The sequence below is a fragment of the Thunnus thynnus genome, chromosome 23, assembly GCF_963924715.1.
Source record: "Thunnus thynnus chromosome 23, fThuThy2.1, whole genome shotgun sequence".
Lineage (NCBI taxonomy): Eukaryota > Metazoa > Chordata > Actinopteri > Scombriformes > Scombridae > Thunnus > Thunnus thynnus.
Genome location: NC_089539.1, coordinates 7,022,046 through 7,041,887, shown reverse-complemented (window position 1 = coordinate 7,041,887; position 19,842 = coordinate 7,022,046). Strand labels below are relative to the sequence as shown.

Below are 19,842 nucleotides of genomic sequence, written 5' to 3'. Positions count from 1 at the left end.
ACATAAGTCAGCAACACAAATCCATAGCTAACACAAAATGTTAATGTCAACACAATCTTTATATCAATATTTACAAGTTTTTCGATGTTTATTATAAGTCTATTGGTGTGACCATCACAAATAACAAGAGTGACATCTGTGTTAGTAAAATCTATATTACTTAAAGTCCCTCCCATTCAAAAACATGTTTTCCTTGTTCCTACATTTGGATGTTTGAGCTTCACTGTGCAGAATGATGTATGTGCAGAGTTTGACACTAGGAGGCTGTTTTCACATTCATCTGAGATTAAGGCGTGTTTCTACTAGCATGATTTGCCATATCACAACTAGTTTGGAGCCAATTGTGATCCAACTTGTGATGCAACTTACACAAGTGTGGTGTGGAAAGTTGAAACCTGCGGTGCACAAGCACAGAGAATGAACTTTACAGTGAAGTGGGAGACATCTTGCATCAAGCAGTTCAACTTCTGAAGTGAAAATATTTGCATATTTATAGATTCTGGATTTTTAATGGAGGAGAGGGAGTAGATGTAATTTTAAGGATCTTAACAAGATAACTGAAGGGTTTTTCAGACACAAATTATTATTCTAAGCAGAGTATTTCATACATATCTTAAAACATATCTGGGGGGAGCTTTAAGTATAGTTTTATTGACGTTTTCACTGCCCTCCAGTGGTCACAGTGAGGAACTACATCAAGGCAAGCCCATATCTGGTCAGAGATGATTATACTGCATAGTTATACAATAGTAGTAAGTATATGTAAAATACAATAATTCTTTTAAAATATTAACCAAACTTAAGCGATCAGGAATGAATTAACAGAAATGATCACCACATGATTATGTCAGTACAATCCTTATTAATATCAGTATGTACAACAATTATAACTACTATAACAATTATATAACAAATAATAAATTGATAGAAATTACTATAAAGTGATCATGTTAATGGCCCTCTAGTGGTCACACTTAGAAACAGCAACGCTGTATTCTGATGTTACTCTTCTCATTAATATTATTTATTATTGGTTTGTTGTTGAAAGCACTGACAGAAAGTCTTACCATGTTATTATGTCTCACTTGACGTGTCTTGCCTTGATGTAGTTCCTCATTGTGGCCACTGGAGGGCAGTGAAGACTCACGATTCTATACGCAGTCATGTCACCAGTAATGTCCAGTGTCCTGTTTACTTAAACTGGGAAAATTGTGACTGACTCAAATTATAAGAACATTTTAATGAGAAATGCTGTCCTGTTATTTATGTATTTATCTGTTTATTTATTACGACTACTTTTACTCCTACATGCGTACTTGTTTTTCTACTCTACCCACCTCTGACTAAATAAGAGGGCTTTGCTTTCTCTGATTATGGCTTTTATAAGCATCTATAATTAGACTAAATAATGCACTTAAAGATACTGGGGGGTTTTATAAGATGGTTAGAAGCGTGTCTGAAACACAGGTGAAGCCCAGACCTTGTGATCTTTCTCCACTTGGCTGAAACTACCTGTTGTACTAGTTGCACTGGACACATGACGGCTGAAGGCCATTTGTCTTCTGCTGTAAATGTTAACAACAAGCATACTTACATTTTTCCTTGTTTTCAGACCTACACGGCGTTATTTTTGTAGTTGAATGTGTTTGCAATCTGTTTTATCATTTGACATCAACACTCAAGTGTGGCATTACATACTCTCTACATGCTTTCAATCGTTATATACTCCATTTAAATATTATGTCATGATCATTTCTGTTCTTTAAAAGTTCTATTTAATGATCTTTCCCCATTGTGAGATAGAGGGATAGTGCTCCATTGTATAGTCTCACTGTCTTATTCTGGTTTTCTAAATACTGTCGTCATGTTGAAAAGTACACAAGCTGATTATACAAGACACGGACAAGTCATAATTGTTACTTGTGATACTTTTGGTTCAGCCGTCTATCATCAGTTTTTTATTGTTGTGGCGATGATAATGAGGGCAGCATGTCTGCACTAAACTGACCAATGAGGACGAGAATAGCTGTTGATTGATAACCGATTTGGCCAATAGGATCACTGGGGAAAATGCATTTGTACCAGCCCTGTCTCCCGTACAAGCGTAGGCGACTGTTTTGGTGAGTTCAGGAAAGTTCATTGAAATCATTTATGGCGTTTAAAGCGTTTAATTTGATATGTGACAACACAGTTTGAATGATTTTTATACGGGCTTGATACACGAGAAAAAATGTGAAACTGACAACGGTTGTTTTTGTTGTAAATGGCAGCTTCGTGGTCGCTCCTGAAGCTTCATTGTTGACGTTAGTTGTTTTGTTGTTACTGCCTTTGCGCAATGCGATGGCCCGTCCATTTTAATGTATTTAACCGTATTTTCACACCTCAACCATCGTTAATATCGTTAATCTATCCGTTAAAACACAAACATCAAAGCCTTTTCTCGTTTTCGTCGACGAAACTCCGGTTTAAACGACACTTTGTTCCGTGACAACAAATAACGCTGCTTCGCCTCAAGTTTTACAAAGCGTAAAAATGTTGACACCACTAGCATTTAATAACAATCGATAATGTCACAATAGTCAGTTCATTTTAGCAGATTAATTTCGTGGTTTTTAACTCGTTTTGAACTACTTGCTTTAAATGTCTTATCGCTGCTTTCAGTATTGAATGAATGAGCTCGTGCGCATGCGCGCAGGATCACAAAGTTTATAAACACGAGACGTCACATGACGCGAATATTGTGAAATAGACACACATTCCTGTCGTGTTTACATGGTTAAAATTGACTGTTTCGGAAAATGTGATAAAACTGTAGAGTAATTTCCGCACATTAAACAGAAAACTGATGAATATATAATGTTTATAAGCTTAAGTGATTTATTATGTAATGGCAGCCAGACCATCGTCACCCTGTGTATCCTTATATCACCCCAACCATTTATAGCTTATACATTACAGCTCAGTGAAGGATCATGTTTCTGTTTCTCTCTCTCTCTCTCTCTCTCTCTCTGTGTGTGTGTGTGTGTTGGGGGGTGAGGGGGGGGGGACTATTATGAAAAGAAAATGAATTATGCTAAGAAAGTGAAACTTGTTGGCTGTTCAGTATAATCCTTCTTTCTGCATATTTCAGTGAATGTGGACATCATGGTGTGGGAGGTGGTGACGCCAACTGTGCTGTCGATTAACCCCAAACGTCACGAGCCCGAGACTCAGCGTGAACACACAGGTAACCACAGAGTCACCTGCATCTGTATTGTGTTATTACTGCTAACACTTTGAGGATCAGAGACAAAGACAACACAAAACTCTTAAAATCGACCCGACTGTCAGACTAATCTTTGAAATGGTGAAAGCTGTTGTCTGTAGGCCTAATTATTATTATTATATATCAATAATTAACTATACACTTTTTAAAATTGATTTGGATTGAGTTTAAGTTAGGCGTTTAAATACATAGCTGCATGTTATTCTACTTGGAAATGTGTTTTAGTATTACATTTCTATATTATAAAACTCCTAAAACCTTGAATTCCACTATGTTTAATTTGACTAAAATCTGACTTATTTTAAAGCTGTGTCCATCTATGAACAAATTTTAAAATGCTGTGAAAATGAAACAAATTCACCATGTGAAATTGCTAAATAGTCAAGCATGTGTCCTACAGTGTGACATCCTTGTCTGTTCTCACCTTCAGGAGTGATGATGGATGCAGATGGAGACCAATCACATGACCCCCTCCGCTGTGAGGAACACCTCCCCTCCTCCCCTAGCCTCCCCACCAGCGACAGTTACATGGAATACGGTACGTAAAACACAAGCATACACCTGGTGTAACACAGAATAGCATAATACAGGTGGGCTCCAGTTCTTTCAAATGAAAGATTTAATTTCTGAACCGGATTTTTCAACTGGTGTTTGTTCCTCTCCTCCGCAGACGACCTCCCAGACCTGCAAGAGGTTCAAGAGGAGGCAGAGCCGACATCGCCACCTGTCTACCAAGTGGAGATGGGCGTGTCACACCAGGAGAGACACACACACACTCAAGCACACGGCTCCCAGCCTCCCGACACACACTGGCTGACACAGCTGGCTCACATTGCCACTGGACCTCAGAGCCCACTGCTGCAGGAGTCCCCTCACAGCAGGTAAGTGCACTTCCTACAAACCCCCATACACTACCAACAAAACTAACTTGGGAGCAGGGCTGTAGATAGTATTTCAGAAATGCTGAGGTCAAGAGTTCAAAGTCTGCTTTGCAACCCCACCCCCCAAAGAAATGTTTGACTAGCCACCCAAAACATTCATAAAATTCTCCTTTTTTTTCTCCACATTTTCTACATCGATTTAACTGGTAAAATACAAGTGATAGATGTTTTATCAACAGTCAAATTTAAGAATTTTGACTCTAAAAATATCAGAAACAGGCGTAAAAAAACTCAGCACAGATAATTTGTATGTGATTTTACAACTATTCTTCAGGTTGTTAAAAAAACAAATTCCCAGAAACAATATTGAGGAAATGAATCATGCTGCTTTCAAACATAACAATTTTTTTTTTTTTTTTAAGTTTTGGTATTTTTTAAAGCATACCAAAACTGCTTTTGTGAATACAACTAAGACCAAATACAAACAACACAAAGACGGTATGCCAGAGGTTACAGATATAATATACTTGCTCAGGAGATCATTGCATCATAAATCCTTCTTTACAGGACTTCTGTTCTACATACAAGGTTCAGGCTTCTATTCATTGTACTGGCTTTGTATCTTGAATGGTGCAAATCACTTCTTATTGTCTTTTATATAAGCGTCCATGGTCCATCTAAAATTTCAATCACCAAAATTAGAATTAATATTCACAAGTATTACATAAAGTGCACCCAAGTGACTTGTTAAAACAACAACTTAAAGTATTAAGGGGTATTGAGATGTGGACTATAAGGATCATAACTCCTAAATATTCCACATTGCACCGATCTTACAAATGATCTGCATCATTTTCACTTGGCAACTATAAGTCGTTGGATTCTTCATGTTGTCTGTAATATGTGCGACCCAGCTATAACATCCACTGCATTTATGAACCGGTGTCATTTCAGTTCCTCTTCAGTCTGCATCTCGAGCACCAGCAGTGATCTACATTCCTACGCTCGGCCTCCTCCTCCTCCTCTCTCCAGCAGCACCTTGTCGCCCCCCAGAGGCCGTGGCAGGGAGCGCCCACGCAGCAGGGTACAGCTAAATGTTTACCTGCATTCTTTTCTCTGCTTTATCATCACCTGCTTTCATTTTTGTGAAGATGATATCACAGGAACAGACTTTTGGTCAGAAGTTTAACTTGTTTCACCTATAATGACTGAATTAGAGTTTAGACCACCTTGTTTTTTGTGGTTCAGTGTTCGTTATTATCTTTAACCGACTAAAGCTGACTAGACTCCAGCTGCTGTAGTGTTTGGTTGGAATGCAAACCTTCAAATCTTGTGGCTTATGTAGCCTGACTATGCAGCCGCTTCATGTTTCCACAGACGAGCAGCGAATGTGGCTCTGCAGTGTCAACCAGATCCTCTCTGTCTGATGATGAAGACATGGGCTGGAGCTTCTCCTGTCCACCCACCGCCTGGCACTGTTTTCTCAAAGGTAGACACACACACTGTAACCGGCAATTAGATGAATCAGAGTGGCCTGTTATTTACTTTTATTTAAACAGCTAACACATACAATCTGATCCGTGTCTCTGATCCGTGTTGGCTGCCTCCTCATATCGGCTCCTCGCTGTTTTCACTACTGGAAACACATAAATGTGACATGTTATTTGAGGCCATTGTTTTGATCTCAGAGCAGCTATTCTCTGTCGTCAGGCACTCGTCTGCGTTTCCACAGCGGCTCTAATGTGGAGTGGCAGGACGTTGAGGACCTGGACTCTGGTGAGGAAGACTCTGGTGATGAGGAGCAGTCCAGATCTCTGAAGGTACATTATATATAGCATTTGGCAACACTTGAGCGCTGCATGATCACTGCCGCACCTCCCAGAGCTCATGTCTTTGTCAGTTTAGTTTATTGTTAATGTGTTTTATTTTTAACAATCAGCAGTTACAGCAGTCGGTGTATTTTAAGTAGAAGAAAAACTTAATTGGTAGGTGGTTGTTCTGCCTGTGGTTATAATCAGAGATTAAAAAAAAGGGAAAGTATGTGTTTACAAAAATAAAGAAGGTACCAGTCAGAGTGAAGTAAAGACACATACTGAGTAAAAACACAGTTTGTTCTTTTGCAGAGTTACGGCTCTGAGGGTCTGCGGCTGGTGGAGCATTCAGAGAATGTGTTGTCTGGTCAGGCTGTCCTACAGCTGACCTTTGACCCCGGGGCATTCGGACATGCCCCCATGACCGCACGGTGCCAACTTGATCACCCTTTCTATGTCAAAAACAAAGGTAGCGAGAGTGTCGAAGAAAAAACACTGAAATTGTTTAAACGTCATATCGAATTCTTTACACTCTGCCCTTTTTTTTTTATCAGGATGGTCTTCATTCTACCCAAGCTTGACTGTGGTGCATTATGGGATACCGTGCTATGAAATGGAGGTAGGAGACGTGTGCCTGCCTCCAGGACACAGAGATGCCAAACACACCGAGGACTCACTGGTGTTTGACACATTCAGGAGGTAAAAGCAATATTTACAGTATAACAGTCACATTGAATGGTTCCAGTAAATGCACAAAACACATAATTCATTTTAACATCATATACAGCGGACTGTTTAGTGTGTGTGTGACACCTCTGTTTGTATGTGGATCTTCCTCAGTTATGATTTCACTCCTCTGGACTCCTCTGCGGTTTACGTGTTGAGCAGCATGGCCAGACGGCGACGTGCCTCCCAGTCCAGCGGGGGAGCTGCTTCTCCAGACAGAGACACATCACAAGGTGCTCAACCTCAAACATCCGAAATATACCATGTTTACTAGCATAATCAAGAACTCCACATGTGTGTGTGTGGAGTGCAGCTGACTAAACATTTAAGGAATAGTTCGGCATTGGTAACACTCCTGTCAGTAAATATGAAGCTACAGCCGGTTAGCTTAGCTTAGCATAAAGACTGGAAACAGGGATAGCGAGCCTGGCTCTGTCCAACAGTAACAAAATCCACCCACCAGCATCTCTTAAGCTCACTAATTTTCACATCATATCTCATTTGGTACTAATCCTCTCATCTAACTGTTGGCAAGAAAGGTAATAAGTGTATTTCCCAAGATGTCAATCTATTCGTCAAAAAGTTTGCAATATATAAAAAATACACTTGACAAAAACACAAAAATACTGATGCAATGTTGAGGATTAAATTAATTTTAAAAACTAAATCGTTAAAAAAATGTAGAAAGTGGTGATTGTCAGGTCAGGGTTTTGAAGGGATTTTTTTTCTGTTTGAAACCCACAGATGCTCACAGTCTCAGCCACTCTCCTCATCAAAAGCCAACCAAAAGCCAGCATGCCAGCGCACCTGGAGGAAATAATGTCACGCCTAACAAGTGCAAGCGGCCAATGAATGCCTTCATGTTGTTCGCCAAGAAGTTCAGGGTGGAGTACACACAGATGTACCCAGGCAAGGACAACAGGTAGGTGTGCTTTGTGATAGTCTCTATGTGTGTTGAGAAGCTGTACTGTGTATCCATATGTGTTGCAAGGTAATGTATGTGGTGTGTGTGTGTGTGTGTGTGTGTTGCAGAGCGATCAGCGTCCTCCTTGGTGAGCGGTGGAAGAAAATGCGAAATGAGGAGCGGCGGATGTTCACCATACAGGCCAAAGCTCTCGCTGACGAACAGAAAAGACTCAACCCAGACTGCTGGAAACGCAAACGAACCAGCTCTGTAAGGACACACACACACACACGCACACACACACACACACACACACACACACACACACACAAACTGCTTAACTGTATGCTTTGTGTTACTGTCTAATTCCTCCTCTTTGTTTAACAGGGTTGTCAGGGAAATTAGGGCTGCAGACAAGAACCAAGACAGAGCCTGCAGGAGTACACACACACACACACACACACACACATATACACAAAGTGACAAGAAAAAGAGAGCGATTTGTAACCTAATGCTACGCTTCAATATTATATTTTCTTAACAGACTTATCTTGATCTCCCAAAGCACAGATCTGATTCAAATATTTCAAAGATTCTCACAAATATCATCACAGTAAAGAGCAGAATCTGCTTTTTTTTTTAGATGTTTAAGCTGCTCTCTGAAGATGTCACTTTCCTCTCTTCCTTCCGCTTTTGAAAGGTGCTACATGTCATATTTTAAAATGGTATAAATCATTATCTGTTTATGGGATTGTAACACATTTTTAAACATTATGTTTTAACGCTACAGAGCACTGTGGAGGACATTTTTTCCCAAACAAAATTGAAAAGCAGAATACCAGCTATGACTAGAGTTCATCTCCATGAGTGATTTTACAGCAATGTGACAATAATTTAAAAAAAAGAGATTCGGATCATTTCCAGATTCTCACCATATGCTTGAACCAGGTGGACCTTGAGGTGCTGTAGCTTTTTAGGTAAAGTACAGAATGTAGCTATTTTTCCATAATTATATAATAATGAATATACAAAGTATTTTCTTGCCTATATTTGCACTCAATGTATTGCACAAGACTATATATTTTAACTTTGCTTTCATGTAATTTATCATGTAATATTGAGTTAGTATACAAATTGACACGTAAATTCTCAAATAATGGCCAAGGCTTTTAGTCTCTTCAATACAAGAGAGAACCGGGTCTTTATTAGAGACAGGTCGCTATGTCTAATTTGTATTTCATAATTATTATTATGAAAGTACCATGAAAAATACATAGTACTGATGGAATTAATCCTGTAGCAATGCAGAATTTACAGTGGTAATTGCATTTCTCCCCTTTTTCCCTTGCTTGTTTTTATATGGGCTCTTATTTGAGAATTTATGGTAATTAATTAGTGGGTATGTTACAGTAAATTGCCATTATAGCTCAGGCAGCAGAATGACATGAGGACTTGATTCAGATTCGTCAGCCATTATTGACGCTGCTGAAGTGTCTTTGAGTGTGAGGAGCAAGAGAAAAGATAATCTCACTGCAGGATTTCATATGTAATTGCTTGTAATTCTTACATCTCTATGTGCCATGATGAATTTTTAGCGGTGTGTTATAAAAGTTTGTTTGTATATAATCAAAGACACATAAATCTAGGTGAGGGTTCACGTCACTCACGGCTTCATTTAAGATGTTTCCAGAGAAAAAAATGGCTTATACTGACCTACAAAATAGTGTGACAGAGAGAGAAACTATTAAAAAAAACACAAAAACTAGTTGTTTGTCCCCGCCCCTTGACATTTATCTCCACCAATGAGTTTTAGCAGGTTTAGTCTATGTCAAAAATAGGAAAAGATTATAAAACCATTTCTAGCCACTGTCAGGCAGGTAGTGAGCACACTGAGAAAAATAGCCTCATTATCATTCTTCACAAGACCGATCAACAGTCACTGTGAACATTTTGTACAGTAAAAGAGGGCAGCACTAGTCATTCAGTAGTATTTACTTTGGATAGAATCACGAGTGTTAGGCTTTAGAAACATCACTTGGTTGGATGAAAGTGTTTGTTTTGACATGTAGGGTTATTATTAATGCAGAGTGTGAAGGCAGGATGGGGATCTGCTTTGGTTTGACGTGCAGGTGAAAGTGAAATTTTAACAGAAATAGGAAAACAAAAAATTGAAATGCTCCCAGGGTGGGCGCTTATACTCTCACTGCATAACGAGGTTTGTTCCTAATGCACTATATACACTTTATCTTATGTGACTGCTACAGTATAATGTGTATTGACAAATATTGATATGATTATATAGAAATATATATTTTTGGTTTTGACTTAATCCTTGGTAACCTTTTGCAGTTGTGCATCGATTATTGGACTTTTGTTTTTCTTTAATATCACGTCATGTACAGGTCGATCTTGGGAGACAATGCAATACAATGTATTATGCTATAAATAAAAGCATGATAAATATTATATCTGTGTCTTTTCTTGTTTCAGACTGCTTAAAGTTTCAAAAAAAGGGAATATTTTGGGTCTGAAGAGGAATATTTTATTTTTTCCCTCCTAGAAAAAGAGACCAGTTAACATCACATACGAGATTTGAAACAAATCTTTAATCTTGTTGCTATATACATACTGTGCCAGTATATGGCTGGAGATAAAGGTATAGACATGAAGCTGCTACGGTAATCATAAAGATAAAAAGAGGTAACATTCCATTAAAACTATAAACATGATCAATATCTCCGGGCTAAAATTATCAAATAGGATCCACACAGTTATATATGTGTAAATGACTAGAAAATCACCTTTATAGTAAAATAGAAAATATATAGAAGTACAGTATAAACATACAGTAATTTGGCCTTTTGATGTATTTAGGGATATTTACACAGACAGAGTTCAAACATATTACAGTTAGATCTGCTTTGAATCACCGTTGGGTTCAGCTGCAGTCACTTCTATGATTTGTGCCATTTTGCATCCCCAGATGAGCCGACCAGAAACAGTAGACTAGGATGCAAAACAGGTAAAGATAGAAGCTGCAACATCTTTCGAAATTCAGAGATTCAGAGGTTGATTGATTGTGTCTGACACAACGGAAACATTTGGACTCCCTCAAAATCAGAACAGTCATAGCTAGTGGCATAGGGGAGAAGAGGGATCATTCATCATCATCATTGAAGTTAAACAGAGTGATAAGACATTAGACATACCTGTCTGCTGAATGATGTAATGATTTTTTTTTTTACAGTTGTTTATGGTGATCCATTATTCTGCTACAGGAGTGCTTTGAGAAGTGAAAAGTTCTGTCCACAATAAAAGCTCCACCATTAGAATCCATTGTTTACTTACATGAATTCAAACTTTACAGCCACAGGAACTGAGAGTTTGATACTCAAAAGATAGAATATAACTTTCAAAGGTGCAATATATAACATTCCCCACCAGATGTCGCACAAGATTCTGTTACTGTATTGCCTATTTCACACCTCAAATGTTTTCAGAAACATATTTTAGTGAACTGTTAAGCTGTAATATGAGAAAGTTTGTGACCTGGTTGCCATCTTGGAAATGGATGTGGGCACTTTACAGTGAGGGACTCACATACACTAACACGCACGCGGACCGGTTATCAAAACAAAGAACACAGAAGCTAGAATTACAACACACACGGAGGGAGTGTGACTTCATTCTCTGCTCAGGATACCACTACTCCACTTTATCTTTACATAGCAAATAGTTGTTTGTTGACATCTAGTCGGGCTGAATGTCGTATATTGCACCTTTAAATCCAAGCCTCCAACTTTTACAAAACATCTGAGTCTGATGACATTTTTCCCCTCTCCTCTCTGACCTTTACATACGAAACTAATGAGTGCAATGAGACAGTGATCACCTTTAAGAAAATAAAAAATAATAATCGCAGATCATTATTTTGGCATATTAGTCACACAGTTGTATCAAAAACAGGTTTAAAGTACAATAACATGAATTACAAAAGGCACAGGGTACCAGAGACCATGGAGCCAGTGGCAACAAGATAAGAACAGAGAAATTCAACAGCAATAGATGCCAGCAGTCGTTTTACTGTCACTAGTGAGGCCTCAGAGATTTTGGTTATCAAGATGATTTTAAGTAAGGATACACGGTAATTAGAGCCCCAAATTCTGCTAGTTAATGTGCAGTGCATAAAATCATTTGTAGTAAAACGAGGATTTATGAGAATGTCATTTCTTGCATCATTTCCTGTTTCCTACTTTTTTAACATTAAAGTCATCTTGTACTACTTTCATTTGTATTTTATTTATTCTTTCTTGTATTTTCAGAAAGCTTGTTTTAATTGTGTGTTTTGCCTGTTTTTCATTTGCAATTTTTATTAATATTTATTTCTGTTTTTTAGAAGAAAGATGGAATACATAAAAAAAAATATGGCAGAAAATATAGGAGCAAAAGAAAGAGACCACAGATAAAATAATTAAATGTTAAAGAAAGATTAAAATAGACATAAGTAATGAATTTAAGAAATTTTAGATTCATTAAGACAATTTCAAATCAAACATTGAGAAAGGAATTCTTGGTAGAAATTATTTTTCATTTAAATACTTATTTTTATTTTATTTAGCTTTAAAGAAACTCCTCATTAGAAGTTTTTCCTTCTCTCAGGAAATGTTTGAGCTCTGATGCTTCAGGCTCCGTGTTGAGCAGCGACAGACACACAGCTGGAAATTTTGCAATCAAAAGGCAGTGAAACTTTTCCTCTCTGTTGGTCACTTAATGACATGAGAGCTGATAAAACATTCTGTGTCTCTGGTGGATTCTGTAGCTCTGTCTGCTGTGCATGTTAACACTCACAGTATGGTGAGTAATCAGGTCACGAGCATTATCCTGACAGTGAGAGAATTGCACTTTTAATGATGTGTTTAAACCCTCCAGACGTGTTTAATGAGCTCGCCAAAAAGACACCAAATTTGTTAAAAGAAAACATTGAAATGGCAAAAAAGCTTTTCGAGTACTGTCACTACAGTATATCAGACAGCTCAAGTATTCAAAACTCTATTCAAAACCTGGACTGATTACTAGTTTGGATTACTAAATCTTTGCATGCATCAGATTAAAATATTAAATTCATTTTCATATTCTGAATAATATGAGTAATCTCTGATTATTCAACATATTGTACATTAGCATGCTCAGCAGACACAGCTTTGAACCACAAACACAGAGATGATGGTGTTGGTCCTCTCATCATGTCAGGTCAAAACTAAGTCACCACAGCACTGTATGATGCATGTTGTGCGTATGAATATGTGCCTGTGTACGTGTGTATGTGATGTGTGTATGTGGGACTACATGAGTGACTCCAGGCTCTCAGCGATGTTGGTCTGACCCAGTGGTACGGATCCGTTGGTTTCTGGACTCTGCAAGGCTCTCTGGTCTTCCTGGCTGCTCACCAGACTCAGCACAGCTCGATACAGATACTGGTACTGTTCCTGTAAGGACCAAAACACATGCTCAAGGCTGCATTTGCTATATTTTAATAAAAATGACACCTTATGAGCCAATTCTGTCTAAACTGTATTGATTCTGATAGCATGAGCAATTTCCTAAACCTCAAAACTTGTAAATATGGCTAAGGTGAAGATACTCCCCTTATTGTTGTTCTAAAAATCATTAAGTGGTGACAGAGAGAAATCGGAACATAAAGAGTATTTTGTGTGTGTTTGTCATTACTTACTATATCATTAAATACACCAGGCCTCATGAGGTTGGTCATTCGTGCCACCTGGTAGACATCTACTACTCCCTCCTCCTCTAGCTGGCTGGACAGGGTGGTGAGAGCACAGAACAGCCCAGATATAGCACCTCCCAACCTACACACACACACACACACACACACACACACACACACACACACACACACACACACACACACAGAAAATGTACCTTTGCAACGAAAGAACAAAGTGTCAAATGAATCCTGTCTGTGTTGTACTCACGGGTCATGCACGACTGTAGGTGCATCTGTGCATCTGCTGTGCTCTCTGACTTTGTTGACCAGATCAAAACTGTTGCTGATGGGGCTGTCCGGGTTGGGCCAGCAGGGGGCGCTGTACTGACGCACCTCCAACACATAATTGTTCTAAACGGATGCAGAGAATGTATGTTTTTAAATGTATTTATATGTTAAATATTCCATATGTAAGGCCTGAGTCATTAGTTATTAGTCAAGAGGAGTACATGGAGCCAATTTCTGTGCGTGTGTGTGTGTGCATGCGTGTGTGTGTGCGCTACCTGTGACGACTCCACTGTAAAGTCCTGAACCAAAAGTCTCTCCTCATTAGACAGAGATACATGTTCCTCCCGCGAGTATGACACAGTAAAACCCTCAAAGCTCATTGGCTGGTCTTTACTGGGCCAGTACACACAAGACTCCGCCTCTCCACTCTGAGATAAAAAGGAAAACTGATAAGAATGTATGTTTGTATATAGTCATTTTATAAATACTTTATATAGTGTGTGTGTGTGTGCATTATACCTGACTGTGTGTGTCAGGCAGACGGACAACAGTGTGTGTGTTGTGCTCCCAGATCATTCTCCAGAAGTCTGCCACTGTGCTGCTCAGAGGAGTCTGGCTCACTATGAACTCTTTACTGTGGTGATGTCCCTGTGAAAACATGAGTGCCATCAAACTACCAGCAGCAGCTGGTGTTTTCCAGGAAATAGCCTGGATCAATGACTTTAATTACCTAGCGCTGTTCTGGAAAAGGGGGCTGCCAAAGATTTTAGCTTTTTTTTCAGTAAAGTTAAAAAAAACCCAGCAAAAATGCCCTTTAACAAAAAGGTATTAAATACACAATTTGCAATTGTTTTACCAGGACGTAGGAGGCGTTGATGTAGCCGGTGGAGTTTGTGTCTGAAGCGGTCAGACAGACTCTTGATCTCTCCACTATATAAAAACACAGAGACGTGATTAAGCAACACAACACCTGAAAATATGAAACTTTACATAGTTTGAGCTTCTTGTCTATTTTCACCAAACTGATGAGCCAACAAATCACAGCAAGTGTCATATGCTCCTCAGTTTACCACTGACTTAAGTGTGATAAAACTTCAAAAGCTCCCCTTGCAGGACATCATGATCTTGCATCAGGTCACCATTCAGTACAAGACTTTGTTCTAAAGTTATAATTAATCAAATTACAACAAACCGACTGCCACATAGACAGCCTTGGGCTTTTAAGGGCCATTTGGAGGTCTGGGGTCCCGGGTCAGTTACCCAGTTAGTAGTCCAGCCCTGCTTACCAGGCATCAGAGCTCTGGCTCTGTTCCTCTCAGCGTTGCCGTCTCTCAGAGCAGTGCTGTAATCTGCGTGCTTCGCTTGACGCTGACTGATCAACTGAAACACAACAAAGAGAGTCAGTTACATCAACAGCATTCAAACGTGTCCAGTGACATGATAACAATATGATCTTAAACCATTGTTTATACAATGTGGGGAAAAGAGAAGCATGGTACTGTATATACCTTGAACTGTTTGTCCATGCGTGTCCTGCCTGATGCCCCAGGGGTCAGGAGGTCAGACACATAAGTGTGGAGGTGGTCAGACGTCACAGAGGTGTCACGACTCAAGATGGCTTCCACCAGAGCATCATGGATGAACACGTACTGCTCCTAGAGGAAAGAGACAATATGTTGTATGCAGTAAGGATGAACTCCACTGAGAGCACCATTGTGTGTGTGTGTGTGTGTGTGTGCATGCATATATGCGTGCATGTTTGCTTACCTCTGTCTGAACCAGGAAGTTCCTCTGAGTCCGCACATGTTTCAGGAAACCAAGAACATTCACCATCCCCTGATCCTGGATCTGCTGCAGCATGCTGTCTATCACTATGTAGGTTCCTGTTCTTCCCACACCAGCACTGTGACACACACACACACACACACACACACACACACACACACACACACACACACACACACACACACACACACACACACACACACACCACATTTCAGCATTCTTGATTTGTGATATTGGGCTACATAAATAAAAATGACTATATGGCATATCTGAAATAGCAAATTAGTAACTGACAAATTTTCTTTAGGTTGTTTTCAATATCAAAGAAGAATATATCATTTCCACACACACACACGCGCACACACACACACACACACACACACAGTCTACCTGCAGTGCACCAGGACGGGTCCCATCTCCTGTGTCCGGGCCCGAGAGGATGTTCTGATGAAGGACAGGACAGGCAGAGTGTATTCTGGGACGCCCATGTCTGGCCACTGGGTGTAGTGGTAATGCAGGACTGTGTGTTCGACTCTCCTCTGAGACGCCTGCAGGACCAGAGAGGTTTGGAACTAAACCCCAAACTGACAGTGTTGTTTGTTGCTGTATATGTGTGTTGGACAGGGAGAAAGTGTGTGTGTGTATGTGTGTGTGTGTGTGTGTGTGTGTGTGTGAAGCACCTTATTTGCGGTATCTCTGATGGTGAACGTCCGCAGTGTGTAGTAAGCGAGGGTCTTGCTGCTTTTCAGGGTCACCTGGTATGGACCGTATTCCTCCTGGTTCTCCTCCGGCCAGTACTGATCACATTTTGTCTGTAGAAAGATAAAAAGAATAAAACAGGAGCAGGTGTGATAGAACAACATACACATTAATCTGTTTGTACTGATGTGGCCGTTTCAGAGCTCCTTTTGTTAGGAAAAACTAAACATTAACATCTTTTCAGCATGTCAGAATTTGCATGAAATGGTATGAAGTACTGCAACTGACATAACCGACCCCAAAGCTTGATTATTCATCTGTGCCATAGAGCTCCATTGTTGTCAAAAAACAGGAAATAATGTAGCCTTTTTTAAAATGAAGGCATCAATTTGTAAGCCATAGTTTAAAGACTTGTCTCCTAAGTGGGACTGGGGCTGGGTGCCAAACAGAGGCTGTGGAAACTAGAAAATTAAATCTTTACAGATCTCTGTGGAAAAGATGGTAATTCTATCAAACTGGTGCTTGAAGCAGTAGCAGAGTGAGCTCCTACCCGTCCTTTCTCCTTGAGGTTGGTGATCATGACGATTACTCCAACGTTCTGCTGCCAGATCATTCTCCAGAAGTCTTCCCTGCCCGCTCTGAGAGGCCCCTGAGCTGCGATGTACGCCCTTGTTCGCTCATAACCCTGCAGAGGAAACAGCTATTTGGTGAAGAAAACCATGGATATAGTGGGTAAAAACATACAGTATCTTCCTCACAACAAGAGGAAAAACCTGCCCTGTCAGTCCACCTATTAACACGCGAGGCTGACAAAAAATGTACTTACATCGACAAAATTAGCGTTGATATAGTCCCCACATTTGCCATCTCTGTCCAAACTGTTGGAGAGCTTCACTCTACTGTGATCATCTGCGAGAGGAAAACGGTCAATCAGCTTTGTCACATTTGACTTGTACAGTAATATAAATGCTGAACAGTGACGTACAGGCCAGTATGTTGATGTATCTGTTCTTGCTTTTGTTGTCGGGGTGAGAGGAACTGTCAGCAGTGATGCCCATGTCCACTGTGCATGCCTGCACCTCCTAACACACAACACAACATACAACACAAATAAATATTAGGTTAAATGCACAGAGGAGGCTAAACATGCTAATTAGCACTATGAGTATCTTGAAGCCACTTGAGTGAACATTAAATGTGGCTGTTTTTGTTCTAAACAAGCAGGTTTTGTTATCTTTTACTAGTCTGCACTAAATGTTTATAACATAACAATATGAGGTAAAAAAAAACAAAAAACAAGAAATGAGCACTTATGAATGAAATCACCAGAAATAAGAACAGTTGTTCATGATAGAAAAAACACAAATTTTGTCAATTTAAATTTATGCTACTGCTACTACGTGACCTGCATTAAAGCCTTCTATTCAATCAAGATGTGTGAGGGAAAAGTTAAAGCTTCAGACTTACAAAAGCATAAAATTATTACAAGTGCAGTTGCAGGGATGGTAGGATTTACATTTTTATTTCATTAAACCATTTCATTATTAAAATATGGAAACTGAGACTTAGGCTCCATGAAATTGGGTGAACTATTTAACCTGTCTCCATTTGTCTGTAAACAAGCTTCCAATACAGATTGAAAACACATGGACACAGAGAATAGCAGCAGAGAAAAGCAGCACAAACAGCTCTGCCTCAGAGAAATATTGAATCACTAAAACTTCCATCTGTGCACACTTAAATGCAAAATGCCTAGATTCAGTATCACATCTGAAATACACATAATGCAAGCTGTACAAATTAACAGAGGTTCCAAAACTTTTAAACAAAATTCCTGAATTGTCCAAAAGGAGAATAAAACACCTTTGCGACTGGAGAGGGGTGGTAAGTGTCTTACCTCATAGGATTCTTTGACAATCTAATGGAGGGTGGTGAGGATGCAGAAAGCACGACGATGGTGGTGGAAGTGGTGAAAGGAGAGTGGGAGGGATGGGGGGCAAGATGACAGACAGACAGGCAGACAGACAGATAGACAGACAGACAGACAGACAGACAGACAGACAGGGAGTCAGTGCAGGTACAGGAATATGGGGATCAGATACACACAGAAAGGCGGTGCTAAGTGGGGAAATACACAGATTTTCCCATCTGAGCTCTGTACTTTTAGCTTTACTCATATTAGCCATGTCCCTCCATTCTACACTGTGACATAGCACAAAGACATCATTTACATTTAGATTGCACAGTTACCCAAAAGTGTGTATCTACAAATCAAGACCGCTCTGCCCCTATGCTTCCTCAATGTAGTGTCTTATGTTTTTTCTAAATGAAATGTAAATTGGCGTCAAATTAACCAAATAGGGTTGCTGCTGCAGCTACAGAACAGACTGTCACAGAATGGGGGCAAACATACAAATACACTGGGCAATTTAAATACAATGCAATTCCAATCTGTGTGTGTTACTCAGGAGTTTCATGCTAGGAAACAGAGGTGACTAATGTCATGCAGATGTACCTATTGTTCACACTGACCCACAAAGTTGTTCTCAAACACATAACCAACATTTAGATATGTCAAAACTCCACATGAGACATTTATAAAACCTTGCTGCACATCCTAAACAAGCAGAGATGGAGACTTTACAAGCCTAAAAGCCTGAGAGGTGGTTTTCAACAATCTGTCCTAGTTTGTGCAAACATGCCTGTCAAATTTGAAGTCCTGTCTTCAGTTTGATTTGTTTGTGTATTTGAATGTGGCAACCAAATAGCACTGCCATAGTTAGTACCACCCTTCCTTAATACTGTTACATAACTGGCTGTACATGGATGTTACACATCAACGCTTTGCTAAATGATGTTCCTAAAGAACATGATGTTAACAGAGAAATGGAGGAGCATTAAGGAGCTATGACAGATGAGGTACTGTCTACTTATACACATGAACCAATGCTACAGTAATCCTATAATCCTTTGATTTCACGGTGGTTAAACTTTTGCACTAAGTGATTAAACTAAAAGGAGCAAAATCTATGGAAATATCCAAACAGAGTATCTATCTGCCATCAATTTTCCCAAATATTTTGTGGCTGTTTATGTTCCCCTCTTGAAAAAAAAAAGCATCCACGGACATTTTGCTGAACTCAAATCACAAACATTCCTCAAACACACCTCAAACTCCTTGGAGAAGGTGTTGGTGGAGTGGAGCTCCATGACATGCTTCACAAACTGCTTCACTGTCAGCGGCTCATGACCATCTGCAACACAAGAGTAAATGTTTGATGTTACAATGACAGACTCATTCATTTCTTTGAGTGTATGTGTGTGTCTGTGTGTTACCTGTGGCCAGCAGCAGAGGTGTAGATGGAGCAGATATGACTTTAGGTGATGTGTTGTCATCTGGGTAGAAATTAGCTGTCTGGAAACAGTTTCTGTGACACAAACAAGCCAGAATCTGAGTGAAGCACGCAGGTGAAATTGATGCAGACAGATGTTGACCCTGTGTGTGTGTGTATACCTCCAGTAGATGAGGATGCCCACCAGTACCAGCAGACAGAGGATGGTGAGAGTGGAGACAACAGCCAGAGGAATGACTGTCCTCTTCTCCCTCTCCACACCCCCGACCAGCCCGACACGAGACTCGTGGCTGCTGTTGCTGCCCTCTGAGAGAGATGAGAGACCGAACAAGAAGGGTGGAGACAAATGCAGAGAGGAAAAAGACAGATAAGGTGTAGGGGAGTCAGAAAGTGAGAGATAAAGGA

At 39.8% G+C, this 19,842-nt stretch overlaps 2 protein-coding genes across 2 annotated transcripts in view; one reads left to right on the top strand and one right to left on the bottom strand.

The window, feature by feature from the left end:
- Positions 1 to 2,033: 2,033 nt before the first annotated feature.
- Positions 2,034 to 10,053, top strand: LOC137176324 (HMG box-containing protein 1-like). The gene is made up of 13 exons (XM_067582554.1): positions 2,034 to 2,120; positions 3,131 to 3,226; positions 3,696 to 3,803; positions 3,936 to 4,146; positions 5,101 to 5,230; positions 5,524 to 5,635; positions 5,857 to 5,966; positions 6,270 to 6,426; positions 6,512 to 6,656; positions 6,798 to 6,916; positions 7,428 to 7,605; positions 7,716 to 7,857; positions 7,975 to 10,053. The coding sequence occupies exons 2-13, from the start codon at positions 3,145 to 3,147 to the stop codon at positions 7,990 to 7,992; spliced, it is 1,512 nt and encodes a 503-aa protein (XP_067438655.1). The 5' UTR covers positions 2,034 to 2,120; positions 3,131 to 3,144; the 3' UTR covers positions 7,993 to 10,053.
- Positions 10,054 to 10,171: 118 nt separating this feature from the next.
- Positions 10,172 to 19,842, bottom strand: part of ptprz1b (protein tyrosine phosphatase receptor type Z1b) — a 58,738-nt gene continuing 49,067 nt past the window's right edge. The window contains exons 15-32 of the mRNA XM_067582550.1: positions 19,599 to 19,743; positions 19,421 to 19,512; positions 19,253 to 19,338; positions 17,982 to 18,002; positions 17,070 to 17,166; positions 16,911 to 16,993; positions 16,635 to 16,769; positions 16,066 to 16,197; positions 15,776 to 15,933; positions 15,368 to 15,503; positions 15,109 to 15,255; positions 14,887 to 14,980; positions 14,457 to 14,530; positions 14,120 to 14,248; positions 13,876 to 14,028; positions 13,581 to 13,723; positions 13,319 to 13,454; positions 10,172 to 13,073 (exon numbers count right to left, since the gene is read on the bottom strand). Coding sequence (XP_067438651.1) covers positions 12,930 to 13,073; positions 13,319 to 13,454; positions 13,581 to 13,723; positions 13,876 to 14,028; positions 14,120 to 14,248; positions 14,457 to 14,530; positions 14,887 to 14,980; positions 15,109 to 15,255; positions 15,368 to 15,503; positions 15,776 to 15,933; positions 16,066 to 16,197; positions 16,635 to 16,769; positions 16,911 to 16,993; positions 17,070 to 17,166; positions 17,982 to 18,002; positions 19,253 to 19,338; positions 19,421 to 19,512; positions 19,599 to 19,743 — 2,105 coding nt within the window. The 3' untranslated portion in view covers positions 10,172 to 12,929. The remainder of the gene's footprint in view (positions 13,074 to 13,318; positions 13,455 to 13,580; positions 13,724 to 13,875; positions 14,029 to 14,119; positions 14,249 to 14,456; positions 14,531 to 14,886; positions 14,981 to 15,108; positions 15,256 to 15,367; positions 15,504 to 15,775; positions 15,934 to 16,065; positions 16,198 to 16,634; positions 16,770 to 16,910; positions 16,994 to 17,069; positions 17,167 to 17,981; positions 18,003 to 19,252; positions 19,339 to 19,420; positions 19,513 to 19,598; positions 19,744 to 19,842) is intronic.